The 21,704-nt window shown below is 35.4% G+C and overlaps 3 protein-coding genes and 1 long non-coding RNA gene across 8 annotated transcripts; 1 reads left to right on the top strand and 3 right to left on the bottom strand.

Moving 5' to 3' along the window:
* Positions 1 to 2,406: 2,406 nt before the first annotated feature.
* On the bottom strand, positions 2,407 to 6,836 carry LOC116176601. The gene is made up of 3 exons (XR_004146474.1): positions 6,549 to 6,836; positions 6,367 to 6,496; positions 2,407 to 2,803 (listed from the first exon to the last, which is right to left on the bottom strand). It is a non-coding gene; the product is annotated as an uncharacterized LOC116176601 (long non-coding RNA).
* Positions 3,395 to 6,290, bottom strand: LOC116176119. Its single transcript, XM_031494595.1, has 2 exons — positions 5,707 to 6,290; positions 3,395 to 5,594 (listed from the first exon to the last, which is right to left on the bottom strand). Exons 1-2 carry the CDS (start codon positions 5,748 to 5,750, stop codon positions 3,452 to 3,454), a joined length of 2,187 nt encoding a protein of 728 aa, XP_031350455.1. The 5' UTR covers positions 5,751 to 6,290; the 3' UTR covers positions 3,395 to 3,451.
* A 575-nt stretch (positions 6,837 to 7,411) lies between the features above and the next one.
* LOC116176353 lies at positions 7,412 to 9,270 on the top strand. 5 transcript variants are annotated; one of them, XM_031494892.1, is made up of 7 exons: positions 7,412 to 7,527; positions 7,609 to 7,819; positions 8,177 to 8,392; positions 8,450 to 8,584; positions 8,635 to 8,849; positions 8,903 to 9,065; positions 9,117 to 9,270. In XM_031494892.1, exons 2-7 carry the CDS (start codon positions 7,615 to 7,617, stop codon positions 9,245 to 9,247), a joined length of 1,065 nt encoding a protein of 354 aa, XP_031350752.1. In that variant the 5' UTR covers positions 7,412 to 7,527; positions 7,609 to 7,614; the 3' UTR covers positions 9,248 to 9,270. The 5 variants fall into 5 exon arrangements, with proteins under 5 accessions (XP_031350752.1, XP_031350744.1, XP_031350764.1 ...); XM_031494904.1 differs by having other exon boundaries at positions 7,413 to 7,553; XM_031494896.1 differs by having other exon boundaries at positions 7,414 to 7,549.
* Positions 9,271 to 10,267: 997 nt separating this feature from the next.
* On the bottom strand, positions 10,268 to 21,440 carry LOC116165230 (zinc finger MYM-type protein 1-like). Its single transcript, XM_031479503.1, has 4 exons — positions 21,357 to 21,440; positions 18,725 to 21,140; positions 10,538 to 10,606; positions 10,268 to 10,462 (listed from the first exon to the last, which is right to left on the bottom strand). Exons 2-4 carry the CDS (start codon positions 21,122 to 21,124, stop codon positions 10,268 to 10,270), a joined length of 2,664 nt encoding a protein of 887 aa, XP_031335363.1. The 5' UTR covers positions 21,125 to 21,140; positions 21,357 to 21,440.
* Positions 21,441 to 21,704: the final 264 nt, after the last annotated feature.

Here is a 21,704-nt window from a genome sequence, read left to right as displayed (position 1 = left end):
ATTTGGGCATTTCCTACGTACCGTAACCGTTCTAACGCAATAGTAGGGGAGCTAACACGAAATCCACTGAACGAGAATGATCAAAATTTTAACTGATGGTGTTCCATTTTGCCCTATCAGAGTATGCTAAAATCGATCGTCTGCCGCCTCAGGTCATACGACTTAAGGCGCTGCGGGTACTTCTTGTGGTACCAATTCTGAAAGGTTGTTTTTCGAGAAAATAAGTTATACACCAAATGAAAACGTTGATAATAGCTCTTAAAAAAATATTTAAAAAAATCGCGCACATTTGATAACTCCGTAAAAAAACAATTCTTAGTCGGTTTTTCACGAACTTTCTACGAATATAACTAGGTTATGGTTGAACGAATGAAGCTGATTTTTTTTACAGACTGATGATAGGTACTACTAATGACTTAACGGTGTTTCGTTTTTAAATTTTTTCTCTAATTACAAGATTATCTTATTATCTTAACATTATAAGATATCTTATAATTAGAGAAAAAATTTAAAAAAGAAACACTCTCATAGTCATTGGCTGTACCTATCATTAGTCTGTAAAAAAAATCAGCTTCATTCTTCCAACGGTAACCTAGTTATATCCGTAGAAAGTTCGTGAAAAACCGACTAAGAATTGTTTTTTACGGAGTTATCAAATGTGCGCGATTTTTTTAAATATTTTTTTAAGAGCTATTATCAACGTTTTCATTTGGTGTATAACTTATTTTCTCGAAAAACAACCTTTCAGAATTGGTAGCACAAGAAGTACCCGCAGCGCCTTAAGTCGTATGACCTGAGGCGGCAGACGATCGATTTTAGCATACTCTGATAGGGCAAAATGGAACACCATCAGTTAAAATTTTGATCATTCTCGTTGAGTGGATTTCGTGCTAGCTCCCCTACTACAAGGTTAACGCGAACTATAAATGTTCACGCGCAACAAGTAGGGTTTCATTCCAAACGTTACGGTACGGCGTTGCGGGTACGGAACTATAAATTCAGCTTTATAGTTCCCGTTTACCTTGCGTTAGAACGGTTACGGTACGTAGGAAATGTCCAAATCTTATTCCTTACGGTAAATCGCGCTAACGCGCTTGTCTTCGATGGTACTCGGATAATTCAAACAGTTGAGTTTATCCTGACGTTCGTTTCGTTTATTTACAGTAATTAGCACGATTTACCGTAAGAAATAAGATTTGGGCATTTCCTATACGTACCGTAACCGTTCTAACGCAACGTTAACTCGAACTATAAATGTTCACGCGCAACAAGTAGGGTTTCATTCCAAACGTTACGGTACGGCGTTGCGGGTACGGAACTATAAAAGCCGTTTTACATTACACAATAAATTGCACAAGAAGTTGCAGAATTTTTGAGCCTAGAAATATTGTGTAATATCAAACGGAAAATTGTATGCGATATCCAAATTGTTCAAGATATTTAGAACATGCTCTATTTTCATACAATTTTTCGTTCAATTTCTCAAGTACGCATGCGTTATCGTGTGGAATGGCTTCACACACACTTCACACTTCACAGCTTCTGGATCCTCAATGCGTAATTCATTGTGGAGCATGTTTAAAACACCTCTGCCTGCGTTTCTTCGTTGCAACAATTTCTCTTGCCAAGTTTTACGGTTTTTCTTTTTTAATTTTCTACTGCACTGCCTTTGTCTAAGTTGTCTGACCAGTAATACAGAACTTACAACAGCAACAGTGATTAAAAGTTTTTGCTTTAAACTACTCATTATGAAAATAAAAATAACAAACAATTAAACTGCGCATGATCACGTACAATAAATTTTGTATGTATATCAAACGGACAAACTTCGCACACAACATATTTCCTACAACATTTTTTGTCTAAAAAAATTATACAACTTTTTGGCTCATTTATTGTGTAATGTAAAACGGTTTTTAATTCAGTTTAATCCGGCTTTAATGTGAATAACTGCAACAATTACACAAAATCGGCTTCATAACCACAGCTCCCGCATGAGCAAAACAGATGACCAAAATCACAACGTTCACATTTAAAAGAATGACCAAATACCCTTAATCATTAAGTTCTCGAATTTTAGGGCACTTCCAGAAAAACCACGAGCAGGGTGTTAAAGAGGAACATCCCTTCTATAGCCCCTATAGGGGATTTTCTTCTAACCTCTCTGTAACTTCTTTAATGCGATGTCAAAGTTAGGTGTTCTATTTAGAAATATATGCCAGGTCAAAAAAATTAATTTCTCAAATTCTGGAGCATTTCTAGAAAAACTTTAACAGGGGTTTTTAAGAGGAACTACGCTTCTATCATCCCTGCGAGGACTTCTCTTTCAATCTGCGTTTTGGTATGTAGGGAAGTTAGGTACATTTCTCGGTGTGTGGTTCACTTTTGAAATAAAACGTTTCCAGATGACGAAGAGGATAATCGTTTAATTATCAGGATACAAATTTTTTTGACAATCTTTGTGTAACTTTGTTAGCGAATGACACGTCTTCGATTACATACTACGGTGCACCCATCAAACAGAAAGAGATACGTGTCTAACAATGTCTCACGTGCTCGTGTTTCTACACAGGTACATGTGTTAGCATCTTGTAAATATACAAATCTCTCATTCAATGGAGATTACATATTTAACTTATCGTGTTAGATATATCACGATTGCACTCGACACAATTTCCATTACGAAGGAGCATCAACTTGTCGATGTGCTTGTTCTTTACAAGAGTCGTAGAACATGAGCTTCGTTCCATTAACGGTTTATCTCTGGACTCTTTATCCATTATTAATTCCCACGAACCTGTAACTCTGCCGTACCACAGTAAAACCTAGTAACTCAAAATTTCAAAGTTGTGGGTATACGCGTTGAAAGTTTATAAAAGTTAATTGTTTGTAACGTTGTTCCTATACCACACACAATGTCAATATAAAACAAATTTATTAATAATTTTGTTGTGAATTCAAATTTTAACTTAACATGTGTATATTTTCGAAAAGAAACCGAAAAAATTAAAAAAAAAAGTTACTAGGTTAGGGTACGACAGGTAATATGCTAAAGTAAAAGCAAGCAAGTCGAGTTGCTCTATTTACTACTCCTGTTTGACTAAACAAATCGCAGTAACTCGTCAAAATCACTATAGTTTTTCACCATTGTTGAAAGTAAAACCTAGTAAGTCGAATGAATCATAAAAAAAATGAAACATAATTCTGTTGTTTTTAGCTAGTCGACTTACTAGTGGACATAGATCTCGCTAACGCATCATGTCAATCAAATGAAGTGATTTAATGAATTAAATGCTCAAATATTTGGACAAGTTTATTCCGTATTAGTAAATTGTGAAACGAAACTTAAACAAAACAATACTTAACAACGTAACTATGTATCATATATATAAAATACAAACAAAAAATAGGAACCCTTTAGAAAAAAGCAAAATAAGGAACAAATAATACTCTAAACAACAAATTCTGCATTTGACTTTCCAAGATCTTCTTTGTCATCAAAATTTGGAAGGTTCTGCCAAAACATCTGCTTCCTAGAAGGCATAGAAGGCAACAATACTTTTGAAATAGCCTCCTTTTTTTTTGTATTGATTCCCCTATCTGCGCCCTGCTTTTCGGGAATTTGTGGTTTAAACTTGGGTTTAAGAACCGTCGCCTCTTGGAACTCTTCATGTTCAAGTTCGCACTTATAAAAAATCTTGGTGGACCCCTTTTTAAATAGTACCGATTTAATATCATTCAATTTTGGCATACAGTTGGTTTTCTTTTTCTGCATGCATCCGTTCTCAAATTTTCTAAAGTCGTCAAACCTTAATGTTGTTACCTCATTCAACTTATTTGCAGACTTCATCAGTTTTTCAAGGTCTTCCATGTCCAAAATCTCTTTTGACTTACTCCACTTTTTGCCAATCTGTCCATGTATTGAATCAGCTTTCATGAAGCTATGCCCCGGCTCAAAGTATTTAAAAGTTATACTTTCGGGACCCCAATCTTGATTAACAAATGTAATACAGGCCGTAAAAAGTGTCCAATTTTTGTTTTGGGAGGTGCAGTTATCGCACCAGAAGATTAAGTGCTTTGTTTCATTCTGTAACTTCGTGACCACGTTGTAGTACGCTGACGCGACGTCAGCTGCGTTTCGACCCATTATAGCCTCGTGCCACAGTATGCATTTGTTGTATCCTTTTGATTTCAAATTAGCAAAGGTTTCATGAAAAACCACCAACCTACTAACAAAGAATGAATCCTTGGTTGACATCTTCGGTAGAAGTAAAACTTTCTGCATGTCCACGGCATATATTTCTGTATCATTATCGAAACCACCTGAACTGTCTTTGGTGTACATCTGTCTAGCTATAGTATATCTTTTTTTGTGTAATTGGTATTTCTCACAAGTATCACAATCGCTTTTCGCATTAGAAGAGACATTTGGATCAATTTGCTCTTTCTCTTCTTGACTAGAAGTTTCCGTCGTAGGATCGTCGGTTTTATGGGCATGCTGCTTATACACTGCGCACAAACCGCAGTCATCTTGCGTGGGTGCAGAAAAGCCAATGTTTTCTTTTTCAAAAACCTTCCTATACGTCTCGTAGCTGACAGTCTTGATTTTTGAGCTAAAATCCTTGTGCATTTGATGAATGGATAAATCCGGAGGAAGGTACCTTCTGTGTGGAGCGTGAGAAATGTTGTAGTGCGATACCTGGGGATGGTATGTTTCTATATGGTTTTTAATTACATTGTAGTTTTCTGACGCAACTTCTTTCATTTTTCTGGCGTGGGCCGCTCCTCGTTTATCTTGAAGATTAGGAAGATCATTGGCCGTCCTTTGTAGGAAGCAGGTGATCATCCCATCTGATTTTTTCCCAAGAGTACGAAGAAACATTTCTTTACACACAACAATCGGTCCACATCTAGAACTGCTTTCGGCGACAATAGAGTCAGACGAATTATTTTCTTCTTTAAACGTGGGAAGTGTATAGGAAACAGTAAATTTTTTATTCTTTTCTGCATCGACCTTCCGGTATTTTACTTCTTTTTTTTGTATGTATTTGTCCAAAAGTAATTGTTTATTCGAGAATTCAAGTTTATTAAAATATTCGAATACTTTCCGCCTTTCATTTTCTGATACTCGTTCTCTACAGCGCCTTCTACAATTCGTTTTACATGGTGACCTTAGTTTATCGTTTGAAATCTTGCTGTTCTTGTTAGTTTTTTTGCGTGTGACAGTTTCATTTCTTTCGTCAGGTACATCTAAAGGTGTGTTGTCTACATTCTCCTTCCAGTATTGAAGCACAAGATCGGTATAATCACTTACATTTCTCAAACCTTCACTTTCCCAAGGCTCGGGACTTGGAAAGATCATAGTCTGATCAGTATACTGCCATAGTTTATTTTTTTTTCGTTGTGGTTCTTTTTTATGTAAATTATTCGTTAAGGAAAGATCTTTTTGGGTAAAATGTCTCGGAATCTCTTTTCGGCCGCTTTGTTTGACGGGCTTGTCTGGATCAAAATCCGGATCTTCGTCTGAATCATCCATAGGTGAAGGAGATTCCTCCAATACTGATTTTCTCGTAATCTCATCTACGGTATAATTTCTGGAAGATAAGAGAATTTACCTAAATAGTACACTTCAAGTACGTAAGAAATTGACGTTACATTTCGTTAATAGATTTTCTGCCTTGCTATGACGTAATAAGACATGCTTACCTGCTTTCAGCGGCCAGATTTACCAATTTTTGCCCTCGATTCATTTTCTCCACTCACAAGATACACGTCTTAATTCCAACCCGGTTGACGTCCGACACTCAAGTGAAATATATAACGTCTATTCTAATTAATCAAGTGTAAATATACTTGCGCATGTGCAATATTGCTACTTTTAATCCCGACAACTCGATATACGATAGTACTTTATTGGAATTTTGTTCGTTTTAGTTTTATTTAGTAGATTTAAGATGTTTTATTATTGTAAATATGAATATGTTACAATAGTAAGTAATTGCCACAATGATAAATTTGTACAATTCCATTACGTAAATGATGTAAGTCGAGTTACTAGGTTTTACGATAGTCAAGAAGAAGGTTCGTATTAAGGAAAAACCAAATCAACCAAGTAAATAGACTTTCTATCTAATTTATCCGATACCCAACTAGACATACTAAATTGGGATAGCTAATAACTTCGCAACCATTCACTCGATTGAAATGTTTTTAATAGCATTAGGTAGAACTCGGTTTGTAGATATAGGAAATTCAAAAATGTCATTTCTGTAGTAGGTCGAGTTACTAGGTTTCACTATGGCACGGCAGAACTGTTCACTCAATTTGCATTACAGGTAAGAATAAGTGAAATTTGAGATTACCTACCTATTTTTATAGCGACAGCGTACACCTCCAATTTGTTGTTAAGGGGACCCGGCGCCTCTTGCACATCTTTCGATTTCCTTCGGCCTTTTTCTTGCTTTATATTAACAATATTGCGCAGCAGGTGCAAATCCTACATTCATTGTTTACTGTTATCATAAAAGGAATCGTAAAATTGGACTTACCGAATATGTACGTAAAAACTGTAAAGGTCACGTGTGACCGACAGTAAATAACCCAATAAATCGCTTGCCTTCTCAAAATTGATTAACGTATAAATAATCCATTTATACGTTCGATGTAAGTAACAATCAATAACAGCTGTTTTGTTTTTGCGCAACCGCAAATAAAACATACCTACGACCTACGGCTACTTTCCTTCTCTAACGTAACTGCGCATTTGCATGCAGAGTAGTTTTCATTCATACCATTTTCATTTGATACATTAAATTTGTGTCTTATTCTTATGCGTTACATTTTATGCAGACCGAATTTCCATTGTATGTATAAGCACATTTAAAATGCGCTGTATTTTAATGCGGTGTATCGCATTCGCATAGAAATGATTCACAAAATAATTCGACGTTCATTTAAATTAAAAGATGCACTATTAAATTCATTGGAATTCAATGCTACATCTTAACCTTCGATTTAATTTTTATGCCATACCTTACGAATAATTTCATTTCCATAGGTAATGTCGCAACGGGTATCTATTTTAATCCCATACGTGACCCAGGCAGAAACAGTACGTCATTAAGTCGTCGGTGTGACGTAAATTACAAACGAAGACGTAAATTTCCCAAAACTGGACGTATTTATTACGTAAACAAAAACACCAAAATATTACGTAATATACTTACGTTATCTTTCGGTCGCAATAACGTCATGTTTTTATGTGATAAAATAAATTCTAAAACTTCTGATTATTGTATCAAAATTCAAAATTCGTGAAAATAAATTGATTTGATTCAAATCTAATGACACGAAAGAGTAAGTACAAGAAACAATACCTGAAAACGGCAACATCTTATCTTACACGCGCATTGAAGCAAGCTGGCATCGTGGCACCTTTTACGCATTCGCGCCATTCCAATGTAATGTTAGGTTAGGGTGTTGATGTGAATCACGTTTTATTGCGGTAATCATAATTAGATTGCAAAGGTAAATGTAAAATATTTGATAAGTATGTTAGTTAATTAATTTACGTACAATATGACCATTTGCCTCGATTATTATTTGCAGGGCGAAATGTTTTCATTAGTGGAATTTGCAGAGGAGTCTGGAGGAGGCTTGGCCATTATTCGGACAGAGTGGTTTACCCCTCGCAAACAAGAAGCGTTTTGGCCACCTACTAAACAGTCAAAAACATTTGAAAAGGTTCTTCTAAATGAAGATCAAGTAATCGACAACAAGTGGAAGCTTTGTTTCGTTCGGCGCACCTTATTTGAGTCAGGTACGTTTTATAAATTTAGATACTGGTAATATGAATAAACTGTGGAAGCATTTTGGCACATTGCATGGTTTTAAGTCATGAGAAGCATAACGATACACTTTTCCATACCATAATACTGTCAAGACGAATTGCGAAGTACAAAATTAGTAATGAATGGGATTAGGCCGATATGTAGCACACGGCTTACGCAACTACCTATAATGTCATTAACATTATAGATAGTTGCGTAAACCGAAGCTGAGCTGTTGTTTATAATTACCCAAGTAACTTTAGAGCAGCTTACATGCTGATCGAAGTTATGAATTTCATATCGATAGTATAGTATACAGAACCCTAATAAATACTTTTATCAAACAGACGATTATGAACGTGTAAAAAGGAAGTTACCGAGGGCCGAATATACTTCTGATCTACAAAGTAGTGAGGCTGAGGTTGGAAGTCAAGGTGATGCAGACCAAGATAAATTTCAAAAAAGGAAACGTGCACCTTCTCGTAGACTACTTTCAAGTAGTAGTGACGAAGAACAAACTTCAAAGTTTCCTCGGCCACCTACTCTTAACTTAAACAAACAAAGTAAGTGTGACCTAAAACTGGATTATTTTACTTAATGCGTATGTTATTGGTATAAAGTAGTAAGACATGTACCATCTCCAAGGCAATTAGAGATCTGCGAACCTGTTCCTGATCTGAGTAGTGAACAATCCATAGCTTCCACGTCACAATCTTCACACAATGACAACAATACAACTCTAGCTTCTTGTTTATGTAGGTAGGTACCTAAATAAAGTATAGTATCTTGTATTTTTTCTTTTTAGCTCTTCAAAAAAAATTAGTCAATGATATTATTTTTATCAAAGAACAAAACAAATTAATAATAGAATTGCTGCGACAGCAAAAATTGACCCAAGAGAAAATCCAATTTGAAAATGCTCTACCGGCAAATTTTCCTGTAAAGTTGCCGGTCAATGCTGAACAAGAAATTCAGCTATTGGAACAGTATTTGACAATACAGGACAATTACGATTTACTGGTAATAATTTTTTAGCATTTACAGTAGCATTATAATTTATTTTATTGTTTCAGCGTTGCCATTTATCTACATTTGGTGGAAAAAATATTAATGACACCACTTCTAATATATTAAAGAGAGTCATAAACGATAGTGTGGCATGTAGTTACAATTATCTGGGCACTAGGTCTAATAAAAAGCCATTTTCTCAACTATCTTTAAAAAAGGTCGTTGTTGGTAAGTTAAATTATTATTTTTTTAACTTTTGTTTACAATTTGTTGCCAAAGATGCAGTAAAAGCAAAGCAACCACAGGCTGTTGAGTGTGACATCGAACAAGTAATAAAGGGGTGGTTGAAGCATGCACCCCAACGTTGCAAGCTTAAAAAAAGTAAGGATACTGTTGAATCTAACACTTAAGCTGTATTTTTTAACCTCATCAAGTACCTATGTAAAAATCGTACCTTAAGATTTACATTTAGTTTAATTTATACTTAATAATGTTAAAACGACGTAAAGGTAGTGTTGGAAAAAGGCAGATGTATAGGCGAATTGCAAACGAATTTAAGGTAGCCCTGCTGACAGATAGTACTTCAGTACAACAAAGTCTTTCAAAAGTACAAAATAAACTGAATTCTTCCGATTGTCAGAGAGATCAGGAACATTTGTCTGTAACAACTGATTTTGATCTCTCAAGTTCACCTATCGAACACAGTTCACTTATGTGCGAACTTCAAGAGAACAGTGATTTAGGGATCAACAGTTCCAATAACATTGACTTTGTTACTACAAACGGTTTATTGGATGATCAAAATACTTTCCAAACTCAAATTATAGAGGATAATATGCAAAGTAATAATGACAATAGAGATTCCTGTTCAATGCATTCTAATGTTGATTCTAATAATATAAATTCAAAGTTAAGACTGTGGGCTACTCAACATCATATAACACACTCTGCAATAAACGATCTTTTAAAAATTTTAGCTCCACACCATAGTGAATTACCACTTTGTAGTAAAACTCTATTAGCTACCCCCTTAAGAACAACTACCACTAGGAATTTTGTAAATGGTGAATACTGTCACTTGGGGTTAGTTGAAGGCTTGAAAAAACAAATTGTGAAACATAATTGCCATAATTTAATACCAACTTCTTTGGCATTAAATTTTAACATTGACGGAATACCTTTATTTAAGAGTAATCGCATGCAATTGTGGCCTATACTATGTAGTATCTTTAAATTTGAAAATGACCCCTTTGCTGTGGGAATATTTGCAGGTAGTTCAAAACCCACTCCTATTGAAGAATACTTGGAAAATTTTGTCAGTGAATTAAAGGACCTGTTAAAGAGGGGATTTACTTTTAACAAAATTCATTACACAGTTACAGTTCGGTCTATAGTTTGTGATGCGCCTGCTAGAGCTTTTTTAAAATGCATCAAGTCCCATAGTGGGTATTCATCTTGTGACAAATGTACGGTTGCAGGTGACTATTATAATGGTAGAGTAATATTAAAAGAGCTTGATTGTCCAAAGCGTACTGATGAATCTTTTTGCAATAAAGTGGATGAGGATCACCATACAGGTGATTCGCCTCTGTTAAAGTTGAATATTGGTATGGTGACCGCATTCCCTACTGATTATATGCATTGTGTGTGCTTAGGGGTTGTAAGAAAGTTGTTGAATACATGGATAAGTGGTGACTTACGTGTTCGATTGAGTAATCGTACTGTTTCTGAATTGTCGCAGCGGTTAGTTTCATTAGCAAAATGTATTCCTGTAGAAATAAAACGTAAACCTAGGTCACTATCAGAGCTTTCTTACTGGAAAGCGACAGAATTTCGTTCATTTGTTTTATACATTGGCCCAATTGTTCTTAAAAATAAAATTGATATTGCAATTTATGATCATTTTTTACTTTTGCATTGTGCTATGCAAATTTTACTATGTGCAGATTATATCAAACAATTTGGACTAAGTTTTCCGCGAACTTTTTTATATCACTTTGTTAAACACTGCAAAAGAATTTACACTCTTCAGTTTTATATTTATAATATCCACTCTCTTTTACATATAACAGATGATGCAGAAAGATTTGGAGATTTAAATTCAATTTCGTCCTTTCCTTATGAAAATTATTTAGGAAAGTTAAAAGCTTTAGTACGATCTGCTAATAAACCTTTACAGCAAATTCAAAGACGACTACATGAAATGTTCACAATTCCAAGTTCCCTGAAAAAGGATGTCCAATGTCATATGGAACATCAGTTAGGACCAATTTTAAATATTAATTTTGAAAAACAGTACAAAAAAATTCAAATCAATGATTTCACACTTTCAATTAAATCACATTGTTCAGCAGATTCTTATTTCATAACTAAAAACGGACTTGTAGTTGAAATTTGTAATTTCTTATACAACCCCAACTCAAACATTACAATTCTCGGAAAAGAATATAAATGTTACCAATCATTTTATAGCTACCCTATTGATTCTAAATTACTAAATATATTTGAAATTAGTGATAAATCTGAGTTAATGTCAACATACAGTATTAATGATATTCTTGGCAAATGTACTTTGCTTATTTCAGGGAGTTCTCAAATAGCACTACCTTTGCTTCATACTTTGTAACTTTGTTAATGTAAGAATGTTATTGTTTCTGTTTTATGTAGGTTTCATGCAATGTAACTATAGGTACTCGACATTTGAATAAATTGATATTACCTAGCTACAATTTTTTAATGGTTTGAATTTCCCCTATGTCCCAAATTGGTAATTTGGTTTACGTCTCAATTACGTTAATTATTCAGAAAAATGACGTATTAGTTTAAGTCATAATAACGTAAAAATGTACGTTATACGGACGTAAAAATTTACGTAATCGGGCTGTGACTTATGCACGTTACATTTACGTTTTATTTACGTCATTATTATGGTTATTTTGACGTAATTAGGTACGAAACATCGACGTCTATATTACGTACGGTTCTGCCTGGGGAATAACGTTTGTTCTTAAAGTGCATATATACGAATTTCAATGCATGCGATTTAATTTGATATACGCATGAGAATGGTTTACATTTTTTTTGGATGCAAATATACTCGACTCAATTTTATTTAATATCAATTCAATTACACACAGCAGCAAATGTATTTCACTTCTGGTATAGCTGGACAGTTCCAAATAAATGCCTTATGTGTTTAAATCTTTTATAGAAATTGCTATTTATTTTGATGCATGACAATTAAATTGGCAATGTTTAATATTCATCTCTGTCATTTTGTAGTGTTTTAGGATTCAAACGCTAAAATCCATATTAACATTTCTTACATTTGGCTAACATTTTTTTGAGATGTTGAATTTGTTGGTAACAATTCAATTGTTATTTAAATATCTTCATATAGGGGAAACTAGCCTAAAATGACATACCCGGGTAAAATGACACATTGGTGTAATTTATACAATTAACAAATAATGGTACTGCTGGTGCCATCTATACATCGGTAATCACAATTCAACACATTTGTATTAACTAACAGAGCGCTAGCGAGTCAGTTACAGCTATAACCTAACTAGACGTGAAATTGCCGCCAACATCTTTTCATTGTGTGCTTATGTAAAGACAGGAAAATTGTATTATTTAAACTATTATAGAAGTGAAATTTGGACCTAAGTAAATACTACTTGTGCTTTTGTGAATATCCCACAAGCTATTAAGTATAGTCAGGTAATTAAGATATTTCAATTTTTTTTAACTTTTTACGTCATTCAGTGTAAAATGACATACCTTCATGTGGGGTGATACGACATAGGTATGTCATTTTACCCATACATGAATGTTGTTGTTTATCTATTTCACCAAATGCTTACCACCACATTATTGTGTTGCAGTATGGTGGGGAAATATGTGCGGAAAACCGAAAGACAGTCGTGGAGTGAGGAATCAATGAGACTGGCTATCGAGGCAGTAAAAAATGGAGAGATGGGGTGGTTAGCTGCTGCTAAGCAGTTTGATGTGCCTCAAGCAACTTTACGCAGGCGCGCACAAAACAGAAATAAAACGGTGAAAGTGTACGTCCAAAGGTTTGGGTGCTTTCGGAGTTACCTTTCCACGAGAAATTGAAAAAGATTTTGTTATGTATATTAAAAAATTGGAAGAAATGTTCTTTGGTGTAACTACAACCGAGTTGAGAGAGTTAGCATATCTATATGCTGATGTTAATAAAATACCCCATAGATTTTCTCGAGTCCAAAAAAGAGCTGGCTATGACTGGCTCCAGGGTTTCCGCAGAAGAAATCCAGAAATAACCCTTAGAACTCCGGAGGCAACTTCTTTTGCTCGCGCGCAAGGGTTTAATAAGCCACAAGTTTCCAAGTTTTTTGCACAGTTACAAGATATTTATACCCATTACAATATTCTTGGAAAAAATATTTACAACATGGACGAATCGGCCTTGTCTACTGTGCAAAAACCGCCGAAGGTGTTCGCAAGTACAGGAAAAAAGCAGGTTGGTTCATTGACTAGCGCTGAGCGAGGCACTCATTCAACTGACTCTAGAGATACCAATTCTACTTTGGCTTTGGAGCTTCCGCATGCGCAATCAGTTGCTGTGTCCGTTTTACCAAAGATCATACTACACTAGATAGCCAGCGTATATGCAAGAGTTGTTTCGCGTTTAAGTAGTTCCATAAAAATATTTATAGGGGGCTTTCAAAGTTAAGAACGTAACTGATTCATCCGAAGCCGTCTTCGTACGAGTTCGAATCATATCATAAATACAAAGAGTGATTATTGTCTAAACACGAGACACATAAACATGACCTACTGAACACTCCTCACTATCATTGGGATAAAATTACATTTGTACGTGGGCGTCATTCAAGACAAGGTAGATTCTATTACAGACAGGACGTTACAATGAAAGAAATAATTTGAAAGGTTGTACACAATATTCCTTTTGCTTTTTTTTTAACCAGCGCTAACCAATACATTTTCCAGATTTTCGGATTAAATTAATAATTGCAAAAGCGTCTTTTTTCTTAGCATAATTTCTGAAAACTTTTAGTTTCACGTATCTACGATACTTAGATTTGTTGTAATTAAGCATTTTATGATTGGGATAAACGAGATATCCCGCTTAGCCTCCTACATAATAAAATTGTATCCAGCTAAAGTGAGTCGGAACTAGAAGCGTCTGTGGTTATAATTTCAAAGAAATATCTCCATAAATATGAAAGTTGGCATTGCACAGTCTGCGCAAAATATGGAAAATATGAAACTGATCGAAATGGGCAAATATAGACCATAACGGCTATCAATTAGCGAAAACCCGAAGTCTCTAGGTGGCCCAGGAGCCGAGATCTCGATGGAACGGACGGACGGACAGACAGAAACACGAGCACATAAGCTTTACCTCAACTTCGTTGTGTTACGATAAAAAATTTAATTTAAAACAAGATGTGAATATTCGGAATTTTAATTTACAGTAAGGTAACCAGATAAAACATCTATAACACCCACACAAGGTTGTGTTCTAAAAATAACTGTGCTTTGCCATTTCGCGCGTCTTCTTACCCCGCCAGGTAGTTTGTACTATTCTCATAAAAACATAGCCGCTGGAGGACGCAGTCGACTTATGTGGCGGGACAAATTATGAGAGTCTAAAATTTATACAGCGCTGTCTATCTAGTGTAGTATGATCTTTGGTTTTACTGCAGGTACGGTTATTTGTAAGTTGTTTAACCGAGTAAACGTTAAAAAATTTGATTGAGCGGTTGCGTGTACACTACCTGTTTTCATTGTAAACTATTGTTGGAAATGGTTATGTCGCAGCCGTTTAATGAAATTGGACATTTCATGAAACGGCTAGTCCGAGGCCTAGTCATTTAGTGAAACGCTGAAAATTTGTACGTGTGGGGTAATTTCCCTTCCCCTTCTAGATCGATAAGGATACCATTTATCGATCTCTAATGGGAAGGGAATCCAATCGCTTGGTCCTGGAAAGTAAACTGTTCCACAGTTTCATGAAGTGTCTAGACTTTTCATGAAATGTCCAATTTCATTAAACGGCTGCGACATAAAGCTCATTGCGCATGCGGAAGCTCGAAAGCCAAAGTAGAATTGGTATCTCTAGACACGAGATTCAACTGTAGTTTGTTGCATGAGTGCTACAGGTGTGTTTATACCTCCCACACTTATTTTTGCGCGGAAGAAGTTCAAGCCAGAGCTTGCCGACGATGCGCCCACCGGCACCTTAGCGTTATGTCAAGAATCGGGCTGGATGACTGGGGAGCTTTTTTTAAAATGGTTAAAACACTTCACAATACATGCACATCCGTCTGCTGATAATCGAGTTTTATTAGTACTGGATGGGCATGTTAGCCATAAGTACTATCCGGCATTAAAGTATGCCAAAGAAAATAATGTTATACTCTTATGCTTGCCGCCCCACTGCACCCACAAGATTCAGCCACTGGACGTTTCGTTTTTTGGACCTTTGTCCACCTACTATAATCAAGAAGTATCTAAATGGTTGAAACAGAATCCAGGTCGTATCGTAACTCAATTCCAGGTTGCCAGGTTATTCTCCGCAGCATATGGAAAGGCAGCTACAGTCGCTAACGCAATATCCGGATTCCAAAAAACGGGAATCTTCCCATTTGACTCCGATATTTTCCCTGATCATATGTTTTCACCAAGTGCAGTAACCGACCTTCCTATAGAAGATGTAATAAATCAAACAGCTGGAAACAGTCATGAAAACGTTTCAGAAAATGATAACGCACCGACGACTTCCAACCAAGGACAACAAAACTTTGAAACACGACATGAAAATGAAGAGCCTGACCCTAAAATTAAGAAAAACATTCCATTAGAGATTATTTCGCCACCTCCTAAAGCAAAAGAAGTAGCAAAAAGAAAGCGAACACCTCAGGTTTCTGGTGAATTAACACGCACTCCCATAATGGAAGAAATTAAAAATAAGCACGAGGCTAAAATGGAAGCAGAAAATAAAAAAAATGAGAGAAAAGTAGAGTTAGTTAAAAAGAAAATATTTGACACCGAGGGCGAGTTTTTCAATTTCCTCAATGAAGAAGATGACGATGACGACGCAGCGTGTATCTTCTGCAATGAGTTATACAGTTTTTCCAAGTCCAGGGAAACATGGATACGTTGCCAGCAGTGCCAGAAATGGAGTCATACAGAATGCGCAGGAGTTGGAAGAAAAACAAAAATTTTTATATGCGATATTTGTCAAAGCTAATAATATGTCATTTTACCCCAATATGTTAGGGTAAAATGACATAGAGTGGCGTTTTATATAACATTTTTTTTTACAAATAAATATTGATTTGTATTCATCGGTACTATTTTTACATGCTTCCAACATTAATGAATCGGTTCCCAACTTTGGGTTAATCTAATTCAATAATAAAGTTAGTTTTTATGCTGTTATATGAATAGTATGTCATTTTAGGCCAGTTTCCCCTACGTTATAAATGTATAATAAATAGTAAAACGGCGAACCATACATGATCGACACAACACATAGATTACGTTCTTCTAATGCTAGTAATAAACCGCCACCCATAATTATAAAATTTGTGCGAAGGTACGATAAAGAATTGTATTTGAAATCTATCAAAAGCAGAAGAAACTTATCTACAGCGGACATGCGTGCTCTGGAAGCGATGAAGGATTTCCCGGTGACTCCCATCTTTGTGTCGGAATCTTTATCTCCCGTAAACAAACAACTCTTTCACCAGTGCCGTCTTTTTCGAAAGGATAATAATTATCAATTTTTATGGGTCAAGAACGGCAAAATATTTCTTCGGAAAAGTGTTGGAAGCGCCGCGCAATTGATTACAACGGAACGTGATTTAAAAACTTAGTGGTAGCATAGGCTGTTTGTGAAGTTTTCTTTTCTTTTGGTCATCAAAATTGTTATTATTTTTTAATTACCTCTATATAGAAACAATTTTAACAATTTTAATTTCCTTATATGTTCATTCATATGCGCATTTTCTTTTCGTAGGTATTCATGTTTCTCAAACAAAAAAATCTCTATTTTTTTTACAATAGGTTATAATATTAAGGAGCGGGTTGCATCCCGAAAACATTAAATATAGAATAAATCTTTTCTTTCATCTGAGAAGTGACTAAAATCTCAGTTTGCGTTATTATTGTTACTATCTCTGTCTTTATTTACCATTTATTAACGTTAATTTTTTATAGGCATGACTTTCAAATGTGCACACATCAACGTAAGATCTATTACCACGCATTATAGTACTCTGAAGGAGCTAGTATTATCCAACAATTTTGATATAATCGGTCTAAGTGAAACAAGGCTTGGATCTCACATTCCTTCTTCGCTAATCTCTATCAATGGATATGCACTTATGTGAAAGGATAGAAATACGTCTGGAGGCGGGGTGGTAATTTATATTAAAACGGGAATTACTTACAAATTACTGCCTTCTTGTCCAACCATAGAGCAATTATGGATTTCGGTAAGTTTCGATAAAGCTAAAATGGCTTTTGGGATTCTGTATAAACCGCCAAGTCTATATTATGAAACCTTTTTGGATGCACTGAATGTCGAATTGTCGGTCCTGTATCCCTCTCATGAACATGTTATCTTTTTAGGTGATTTAAACATTAATATGCTCTTGCATGATCGTAATGATTCATCTGCACTACTCAGACTTTTAAATAACTATGGACTAGAGCAAATAATTAGTGAACCCACGAGAATCACACGCACCACTGCCACGCTCATAGACCATATCATCACGAGTAATGTTGACATCGTCGAAGTTTCAGGAATTATTCATACTCCACATATATCTGATCATGATCTAATTTGGTGTACTTTACGTTTATATAGAGGTGACGATAGTTTAAGTAGATTCAAGCTCTACAGAGATTACACAAATTTCAACAGTGGTCTATTTTACAATCACTTATGTATGATTCCATGGAATAACATATATTATTGCACCAATATTGATGAAAAAGTGGCATTTATTAATGAAAACCTCAATATTTTACTTGATTTTCACGCTCCTTTTAAATTGGCTAGGTTTTGCAAAAAGCCCGCGCCGTGGCTGACTGATAATGTCAAGCTAATGATGCGCGATCGTAACAACTTACTGCAGAAGTATAAGCGTACTAAAAACCCACTAGACTGGGAAAGTTACAAACAAATGCGTAATTTAGTTAACTCATCAATCACTAAGGATAAGAAAGCTTATTATAATATCAAATTTCAGCAAGGCAATAGTAAAGATTTATGGCGCAGACTAAAGCATATAAATATAGGTAGTAAGAATAGTAATACTCAAATCCCTCAAACCCTATCAGACCCTGATGAAATAAATAATTACTTTGTTAACAGTATTCCCGCACAATCACATAAAAATGCAACTTTATTAAATTTCTACAATACAAATCGGAAAGAGTCTGTTAAATGCTCACTTTCGTTTAATATTGTTGACGAGTGCACAGTTTTAAATAATATCAACTCCATAAAGTCTGCTGCTGTAGGATATGATGGTATAAGTATTGTCATTCTTAAATTATGCCTCCCTAAGTTATTGAGTATATTTACACATATAGTAAACCACTGCATCCTAAATTCGGAATTTCCGGACTGTTGGAAGAAATCCTTTGTACTCCCTCTGCCAAAGAAGAAGGATCAGTGGCGCGTTTATACCATGTGTGGCCCCTAGGCGCAGATATTTTGTGGGGCCCTTTTCTAACAATTTATTTTGGTAAAATTTAACAATGAAATAAAGAATAAAATAAAACAAATACTATGAAATATTTTTTAATAAAAGTTATAACATCTTTTTTCTGATTTTCATTTTCGCAAATATATCAATAACATCGTCAAAATTGCATTTCCCTGTTTCTTCAGATTCTATATGAAGAATAGCCAAATTTGAAAGTCGCTCCTGTCCAACAGAATTTCGCAAATAAGTTTTTATTCTTTTAAGCGCGGAAAAAGAGCGTTCACCGGATGCGTTGCTTATGGGAATTGTATGATAGATTCGCAGCAACGTTTCAACGTTCGGAAAAGTTGATTTCAGTCCGCATAGTATTAGATGCTCGTACATTTTCATTGGCGAATAAAGACACTCCTCCTTAGCATAGGCCAAAAATTGAAGTAGTTCGTCTCTAGTTACGGCAGCATCAATATCATCCGTGTAAATGGTAATTAATTTTGTGATCATTGAATTTACTTCAATTTTAGATAGCTCAAAATTAAAAAATAATCCAAATCTGTTGTTAATTTCGGTATATGCCTTGATTCGGTTATCTATTTCTCCCATTAAAGTATCACAAATAATGTTTACGGTATTAACAATAAAATTTTCACGTCCACTCAAAATTGTATTATTTTCAGCACTTTCATCAAAAGGTAACTTTGGTTTCCTTGATCGTTTTTCTTCATCCTGGTAAATACAGTTTTCTTCAACGAATCTTGCGGCATCTGTTTCAAGAATATCAAATCCGTTCCTAATTTCAGAAGATATAAAACTTTTCAGAGATGTTAAAAGGTTTACAGTTGTGGATAAACAAAATTCTGGATTTTGAAATGATTTACTAGTGGCATTCATGCGTTGAAGCAGTTTGTTCCACAGAACTGTCATTATAGCTATCTCATATAAATTCATTTTTTTGACAAGGCCTTTCGCTTCAACTCTGGCTACAAGTTTATGCTGTTGATTATCACTAATGTCCATGAGAGCCTTTCTAATGTCACTATAACTTTTATATAATGCAAAAACGGCATCTGCGCGAGCTGACCAACGTGTATCTGACACCCTTTGTATGCAGCATGCATTTTTGCGGAGATGATTTTGAAGAATATTCCATCTTTGCGTAGACGCAGAGAACCACACATATAGATTTTGAACAAAATCAAAATATGAAATTGCAGTACGCGATGATTCAGCTGCAGTATTCAACACGAGATTTAAACTATGACTGGAACAAGGAATGTATTCTGCATTAGCGCTGTGTTGTTTAATCCGTGCCTGCAATCCAGAGTATTTACCGGCCATATTGGCCGCATTATCGTAACTTTGGCCTCGGCATTTTGTTATATCTATACCCCAGTTTGACAGAGTCTCAGTAACTACGTGTTCTAAATTCTCAGAATGGTGAGAGTAAATATCTATGAAACCGAAAAACCGTTCCTTAATCTGGCCGTCGGGGAGTACATACCTCAGTACAATGGAAAGCTGATCCACATGGCTAATGTCAGGCGTAGAGTCGATGATTAAAGAAAAATATGTTGCTGTTTTCACTTCCTCGATAAAGGATTTTCGTAATTTATCCCCCATTATATTAATAATTTCATCACAAGTTGTGTTCGACAGGTAACTCACGGAACCTTGTCCCCGATGTCCATATTTACTCAAATGATTTGCAATAAATGGATCAAATTCAGCCAGATATTCTAAACATCGAAAATAATTACTTTTGTTTTCCTGTTGTCCTCGGAATGCCAGTCCTTGAGATGCAAGAAACTTTACAGTTATAACCACCCTTTTCAAGACAGCCCTCCAATATTGTTGCTCGGTTTCCACCTGTTTCAGTATATCACTGTCAATTCGACCTTCAGAGCGAGACCGCTTACAGAAAATACACATTGCCAATCTGTGATCGTTCGAGTTTTCATGTTCGGAAATCTTTGCGGATATATTCTTCCAGTCAGAGCAACCAGAAAAAAACTGTGTTTTCTTTTTTGAAAACATTTTGCATATGTAGCAATAAACACTACCACTTGTTTCGCTGAAGATTAGCCATTCACGTTTTTCTTTCGTTCCATTCGGTTTCGTTCGGTAAAAATTGTTTTCTGATAAATGGCGAATGTAAGTTCTGTCACGATATTTAACCAATATTCCCGAATTTGTCGGATCTCCAATATCCTTCGGTTTTTCATTTAAAACTTGTTGTATCATATCTTCCGTTAACGTGTCGGGCCATTGGGATATGTCCAATAAGTTATAATTATCATGGTTTGCGTTTGTTTCCCCTTTTTCGTTTGAAAATGAGCAAGAAGCTGTTTGTTGATCGTATTTTATTATTTCTATTTCTGGTTGCGAATGTTCAGTTACAGTTATAGGTATGCGTTCTGTGGTAGTATCGGAATCCGCGGTATTGACTTCTTTGTGTACTAAAAATGATTGTAAAGAATTCCTGTGTTGGGCATTAATATTTTCTCTTTCTTCTCGCTTCTTTCGTTTTGCTGCTCCAGATTCATAGCGGCGTTTCATATTGTTTCCGGTTTCTCTAAAATTTTAATATAATCAATCACTCCAAGTCGAAGTGGGGGCATAGCATATTGTTATTAAAAACGATGCTTTGCCGCTTACTATAATACTAAATTTATTTGAATGTAATCTACCTGTTTGCTTTAATAATTAGCGTGTCGTAGTACCTAGTATTATATACGTACACTTTGCAATTTATATATGAATATGAACACGTTACACGTTAAGACAGTACCTATCTTTCGCACACGGCTCACGGCACAATACTAGTGGAAAGCCGTAAGTTAAGTCGCTTAGTCGCCCTCTCCATCGCAAGATTGCAGGAAAGGTTTCCACTCCACTTTGTTTAAATGTTCATCACTCATCATGGATTAGATTATGCATTAGATTTTCCGGTAAGGTGCGACTTTGCTACTGTTAAAACAAGCAATCGCAATGTGTAAAATGTGCAATAAAAGCATAAATTTGGGGCCCCTAAAATTACGAGGCCCTAGGCGTGCGCCTAGTGCGCCTATGCGTAAACGCGTCACTGAGAAGGATCTTAAAAGTTTTGGAGATTTGCGACCCATCAGTATTCTACCAG

Source organism: Photinus pyralis, unplaced genomic scaffold (assembly GCF_008802855.1).
Source record: "Photinus pyralis isolate 1611_PpyrPB1 unplaced genomic scaffold, Ppyr1.3 Ppyr1.4_LG1, whole genome shotgun sequence".
Classification (NCBI taxonomy): Eukaryota; Metazoa; Arthropoda; class Insecta; order Coleoptera; family Lampyridae; genus Photinus; species Photinus pyralis.
Note: the sequence above shows the minus strand (reverse complement) of the source record. Positions and strands in the feature narration are given on the sequence as shown.